Genomic DNA, 7090 nt, shown 5'->3' with positions numbered 1-7090 from the left:
ATATTGTTTTGTATGTAGTTTTTTAATGGTTTTAGTTGTTTTTAGTTTTCGGTTTTCGTTAACTATAACCCTGTTGTACACATTACACTACCGTTCAAAAGTTTGGGGTCAGTCAAATTTATAATTTTTTAATGATTTTAAAAAAGAAGTCTTTAATGCTCACCAAGGCTGCAGTAATTTGATCAATGTATATTTCCCATCTGTTTTATTCTGTTTAACAGCCATAATATGTGTCTTCAAAAGTGATTAGTGAAGCTTTGATCTTTGAGCAGACAGACAGTCGTCTAAGTGGCCTCTGGGACGGCATGGGGACGTGTGCCACATATTTGGGGCAGTTTTTGCACTCTCTATAATTAAAAATGAATTGTCTTAGTGCTTATCTTTTTCCATGCAGCTCCCTGTGCTACATTTTGCCACCCCCGTCAGTGGATAAACCAAAAGCCAAAAATGTGGGTAGGATGGATGAAAATAGCCCCGTACAGATCAAATCAAACGAATCAGATCGCAAAAGTTAATCAATTAATCAAATAAAACATGATCTACATCCATGCTTGACAGTTGCTTGTACTTGAGACTTTCATCACTCATTAGCGACATTCACACCATTGCAGCTGCAAGCAGCGATATGATGTCTATGGAAATCTTTTGTATTTATAGATTCATCAAAGATGCATTATATCTGTGCCTTTGATCTTTAATTTAGGTTTGGGCACTTATTTTATTTTGTTGTATTTTTTGGGATGAGATTTTCTAAAATTATTACAATTTTTGTTTTGGTATTTCTTTCCTTTTTGATTGATAAAGGCCCATCCTGGCCTGCCCCATCCCGTCCTTTATTTTCTTAAATGTCCTGCTTTTGCTCATAAACACATCAGATCGTGAATTATATGGTTTGTGCATGACATTCGATGTTTGCTTTAAGATGTTGATGTTGAATTTGAGAAGTAATTTCACAGTCTAGAGGTCATGAATGCATGAACTAGCTTTTCTGCATCAGAAACAGGTATCATGTTTCGTAACTTGGCAAAAAGTAACGAGGATTGGTAAAAACGTCCTTTAGAAGTGATTTGTGGTAAGTTCCACTTCAACAGCTCGTCTCAGGCCTCTCGGACAATTTATGCTAAATGTCAGCTGTTTACAAACAACTTGGGCTCTTCCACTTGTCGAATAAAGTGTGCACATATTTAGACAAAAATGGATGAGAAAGCTTCAGAAATATACTATCAGCTCTACTTTCCACATTGATTTTTATTCCGCTAAACATAATCTGGAGACACTTTATTGTCAATCAAGTTAAACTGCTCTTAAAGATTGCAGGTCCACATCCCATAAGTGACACATTTCAGTGATTTTAAGTGAGCTCAGAGGTCACAGAAATGCCCAAAGTATTGGATTCTTCAGTCACATGTTTCAGGGTTTTATTTCCCCAAAATGGATCAGAACATCTTGTTTATTGGCTGAAATTGGTTTGTTAACCCAAACCACTGTCTGTCTGAAAATTCAGCCCAGGCTAGTTGATAATATGCCATTAGTGTAATTGCTAACATGCTGCCACGTAGCTTGAAAGTTTCTCCGGCTGATTACAAGTAAATTCTTCATCTGGGTGTCTTTGCTTTGAAAGACATTTTGAAAAATTCTCATCACATTATGACAGATTGTGGCCATCATGTGAACTTATTTGATGTATTTTCTCATGCATAACAAGGAATGCATGATAAAAATATGATTAATCATACTTTCAAAATGCATTACTTCAGATTTAATGTGTTCAGTTCCTCTTTTAGGGGATACAAATACATAAAAGATGCCCTAGCAACTCTAAAAACATGAGTTTGATTCATCAGAAACGCATATGAAAAGTATTGCTTGAATGAACTGCAAGATGCTTTGGATAAAAGCACCTGCCAAATGCATAAATGTAAGAATAATGTTCTCATTAACGTTGGCATGTAAAATACGACTGTGTCATCATGTAACCTTGTGTCTCACAGTGACTTTACTTTCGTTAAATGTCTCTTTCTGGATTTGATTTATGAGTAAAATTGGTTTTAGGGGATCATCTATCAATCATTTAATTACAAATGAGATCTTGGCTCAGGAAAAACGTTTCTGTCAACTTTTTGACTGGTCGTGTATAAAATACAATATGAGATTAAATGCAGCTCATGCACACACGTGTTTCATGCATCTTTAATGGCTCTCAGATCAGATTAGACTAACAATGCATATAAATCTTTATATAGGGCATGGCAGTTATATGTGCATGCTAAATATGTGTGCGTTGTGTCCTTCAACAGTGCGTCCACAGGCCTCCATCTCTATAGACAAATTGTCTAACTGCAGTATTCTGGAGCTCGCGGACGAACCTCAGGGTTGGACATTCGGCGACAGGATTGTGGTGGCAAGCACAGATTACTCCATGCACCAGGCTGAGGAGTTCAGCATCTTGCCTTGTCCTTCCTGCACGAGGAACCAGATCAAAGTGGAAGGTCAGTTATAGCTTTGAAACTCCTCACTAAAAGTGTAAAGCAATGCTGAATTTTAGTCGTCCATGTACTGCATCGATTGTGCCACTCACATTTAGTGGTCGGCTGATATATTGCTAAGGCCAATATTATCGGTTGACATTTGGGATTTTTGAATTATTGCATCGGCCGATAAGTTTTCCTATTTGGGTTGGAAGTGGGACATTTATTTTGACAGTGCTGAGAACACCAGCATCTGAGTGCATTGAGCTCCCAATCTCTTCATTAATTTACTGTTTCTGTTTAACAGTTCTGATAATAAATTATTAGACAGAACTATTAAACAGAACAGGAAACATGTACTGAAAAGTTTGCTTTCTATTTATGGAAGCTAGTTTCTACCACAGGATGAATAATAATAATAATAATAAAATGGTAAGTTTGACTTTTTTGATAATTATTATCTTTTTCCTCACAATTGTGATATATAAACTCGGAATTATGAGATGTGAATTACGACATAAACTCGCATTTCTAAGAAGAAAAGTCAAAATTGTGAGTGATAAACTCACAATTGCAAAAAAAAAAAAAATTATTAGAATTGTGAGATAAAAAGTTTAAATTATCTTTAAATTAAAAAAGTAAAAGAGTACATTCAGCATTCTGAGAAAAAGTAAAAAGAAATAATGGTTCATTTTACAGATTTTTTTAATGAATCAATTTTCATGAATGAATTTTAATGAAGCAATTTTCTAATTATTATGTGAATATATAAATATGTATAATAAATAGAAATGACATTTTAGGAGTTATGTATGTGCTTTTATTTTCTTTAAATTAAATTGTGTGATATCATATATATCAACTTTGTATCAGCCGTCAGCCACCCTGCTCTCTATCGATTTAAAAAAATAAAAGATAAAAATTTGGTCGACCACTACCCACTTTAGTAGGTAGTACATTTGTGTATAGACACCCTGTTCAAAAAGATGTTTTGTTAACAAATTCTATGCAGTGATTAACCTTAGCTTTTTGCATATTTTAATGCATAGTTACAAAATAATTCTACACGTTGTTGATTAATCTTACTCAGCACTTACATAAATGCACAGAAACAGGGATGCTGGAGTGTAAAGTGTGGCTGAAATAACAGCTAGTGGATTGCCGTCTTTGTCTGTGACACATCAGTGCTGTCAACAGGATTTCATCATGGCAATTCACAGAAACTAGGTGATTGGAGGCATTAGATGAAATTTTGCATCAGAGAAAATGTCGAGTTCCAGCAGTTAGAAAAAACGCTTCCTCACAGGCACAAAAGTGTTCGAATTTCAAATAAACGCCTTGTAAAAATCCCTTCATCCTCGTTCTCCCGGGGTTTGGAATGTCTTACATCAGATTCAGGAAAGCACATCGCACTCAAAAGTGAAGCTGACTGTTCTGGAGAACTTTGAGACTGAAGTGTGTGTGTGTGTGTGTGTATGTGACTTTTCGTTTGATGTTTAAAGCTGACCTGCGTTTATCTTCCTTTGGTTTAAGTATGTTCAAGAATTTTACTCAACAATGGCTGACGTTCAGAGCCTGCGGAAAGCACTTCCTCTGTTGAATTCCTTTGAATATCTTCCTGCTACTCCTCCTGATTTTAATTCTAAAATAATTTTGTCCAAATTAGATGTAGCGCATCAGTAGACTGCAATTTCAGCAAGTCATACCACCAATTCAATTGGATTGAAGCCTGTGAAGTCTAGCAGGGCCTTTCCAGAATACTAACCTTTTGTCAAGCTATTTAATAGGCTCTGTTTCAAAATCTCTTGAGCCGCCTACATAGGCAGCATTTTAATGCATCATCGATGTGCTTCATATGAGCCATTTGGTACCTTCTTTTTGGTGATTTTTTTGTGGATTGTTTGGTGTTTGTTTGCAATGAGGTTAGTACAAAAAAATAAAACATCAGTTATGTTTTTTCAGCAATATTCCGGGTTCAATACAAGTGATGCCCAATTGGCACGTTGGTTACCATTTAGGGTCAGATTTACTAAACAGGGCAAATTCGTGTGAGATCACAATGATATAAATGTGCAGATGGGAGTGGATTATCTACTGACAATGCGCATATCAAAGACGTAAACAAGCAGAGCCAATGATAATCAGGTGTGTATAGTCTACTAACAACACTGGCACAAAATGCTTTTTTTGCAAAAGACATGCTTTTTTTGGGTGTTAAATATTGGCACAAATACCAGTAAATTGACTACGGCAATCACCTTGCATTAAATACTCTCCTCCCATGAATTTTGCATCTGAATGGGAAAATTCTACAAATGCATATGCAGTAAGGTCAGCCTCAAAAATAACTGACAGTAGATTTTTAATGGCAAAAGAGCATTTGTGTTGGCACAAGCTGTTAGTAAATCTGACCCTTTGACTTTTCTGGCTTAGGTTGTCTTTAAAAAAGTAAACAATATGCATGTTCAATTTTGCAACTTAGTTGCCGTAATAATGCAAAAAAAGGAGGTTACTTTTTAGGTATGAGTCTAAATAATTTTTTGTGTTAATTAAGATTATGGCACAAATGCTGTTGATTGAGCTTTTACTGAACCTGGAATTTTTTTTTTCATATGTAGAAGAAAAACATAATGGTGGGTAAGAAGGAGAATAAAACATTAATAATTCAATTTCTGCGATGCAAAGCTGAATTTTCAGCATCATTACTCCAGTCTTCAGTGTCACATGATCCTTCAGAAATCATTCTAATATGCTGCTTTGCTGCTCAAGAAACATTTCTGATTATTATCAATTGTTTCATCGCTTCATATTTTTGTGGAAACTGCGATACAATTTTTCATAAGGATTTAATGAATAGAAAGTTCAGAAATATATTCAGAAATATAATTTTTTGTAACATTTTAAATGTCTTTACTTTCACTTTAAATCAATTTAATGCATCCTTGCTGAATAAAAGCATTAGTTTCCTTCAATAATAAAAAAAAAAAAAATGAAAACTGTTTATACAGAGTATGACAGCTTTAGCTTGTAACCGTAGGCAGTAAGCAACGATTCAGCTCCAGTATATGTTTTGAAGCCGAGCATAGGTCATTGTGCTGCTGGAGGAGGATTTTGTCCTGAACACCCTGAATTTCTCTGGTTGCTGACCATGATGCTGGTTAGTTCAGAATGGTGTTTCGTGGGCGGTTTGCTTTGCACTAAATATAGTACTTCACTTTCAGACCAGAATGCTCAGAGTTAGTGCCATCAGACTGCAAAAGATTGCCGGTTTTGTCAGATGTTGTGTAGCAAACTTCAGGTTTGACTTAATGTTAGCCTCTCCCAGAAGTCACTTCTTTCTAGCCGCTCTCGACGAGAATCTCTTTTAAAGTGTTGGAACGATGGGTGATGTTGGGATAGTTTCTCTCATTTCATCCAATATGTTCTGCGCTTCTGTCAGGGTTGTAGCTGCTGTCTTGTTCATTTCTTTAACAATTGCTCCTCTTGTTCAGTTGCTCAGTTCGGTAGGATGGTGTGATCTTAGATGTTTCTGGGCTTTGTGCCATTTTTTCCATTTTGCTTCAATGAGCATCACAGTGCTCAAAGGAAGAGCCAAAACGATAGCAATCACATTCTCTGTTTTTTTTTTTCCTCCTAATAACTTCATTTCGAAGTTCCACAAGCTGCTCGTTTTTCTTTGTGAGGTCAAGAACGATCTGCTTGTTATATACAGTATAGACTTTAGAATGGCTAACAAATTGATGTTTATTGTGCAGTTGACAACAACTGAATATGGATTGGATGATAAAGGAAGACAGGTGTACCTAATGCATGATGCATTGATTAAGGATGTTTATTTTTGTAGGATAAAAACAAAGTTGTTGGGTTTGATTACGGTTAGCAGATCCAGTTGATATGCTCTGCTTTACTTATTCAGCTTGGCCTAATCAAGAAAACGTCACCTAGTATAAAGTATTTTTATGATTTTTATATTAAATGCAACTTTGAAAACACCTTAATACTCTATGTAGGGCTGCACAATTCAGGGAAAAATCTAATTGTTATTTTTCAGATAAAAATGGCAAAATTCCTATTTTATTTTATTTTATTTTATTATTTTATTTTAGGTGCTGTGCTTGTTTATAGGGCTTCACAATTTGGCCAACATTTTGTGAATTTATATATGAACATACATACATACATGATTATAATTACTTCATAAAATATCAAACAAATAAGAAATATTACCATTGTAATATTTCACTGTAAGATAAATTTTTTTTTAAAGTATTATAATTTTAATGTAAATCTGTCTCAATTTCTTCAAATGTAAAACGGTGTTTATGGCTGTCTCAATTTCTTCATTTTCAAATGTCAAATCATCATTAAACTTATTTTGGCTGAAAACCACAGGACGCGCCTCACTCTAAAACATGCATATATTTATTTAATCACAACCTTTAATAATCAAACTAATCAATATAACGATTTAAATATTATTTCGATTAATTGTGCAGCCACTTCATTTCTGCAGGAATTCTCCAGAAATCCCATTTGGATACACCTTAATATGACTTTGCAGCTCAGCAGAATGAGAAATCGGTGGATGCTTTCTAACGGCACTGTTTTGAAAAACTATCAAT

The 7090-nt window shown here is 34.9% G+C and overlaps 1 protein-coding gene across 1 annotated transcript in view; it reads left to right on the top strand.

The window, feature by feature from the left end:
- The window catches only part of LOC107691638 (cell migration-inducing and hyaluronan-binding protein-like), a 143438-nt gene that overhangs the window by 82062 nt on the left and 54286 nt on the right, over nucleotides 1-7090 (top strand). Inside the window, exon 11 of the mRNA XM_016490405.1 lies at nucleotides 2298-2489. Within this exon, the coding sequence (XP_016345891.1) occupies nucleotides 2298-2489 (192 nt within the window). The remainder of the gene's footprint in view (nucleotides 1-2297; nucleotides 2490-7090) is intronic.

The sequence above is a fragment of the Sinocyclocheilus anshuiensis genome, unplaced genomic scaffold, assembly GCF_001515605.1.
Source record: "Sinocyclocheilus anshuiensis isolate Anshui unplaced genomic scaffold, SAMN03320099.WGS_v1.1 scaffold45, whole genome shotgun sequence".
NCBI classification, from domain to species: domain Eukaryota; kingdom Metazoa; phylum Chordata; class Actinopteri; order Cypriniformes; family Cyprinidae; genus Sinocyclocheilus; species Sinocyclocheilus anshuiensis.
The sequence above is the reverse complement of the archived record's forward strand: the minus strand, read 5'-3'. Positions and strand labels throughout refer to the sequence as shown.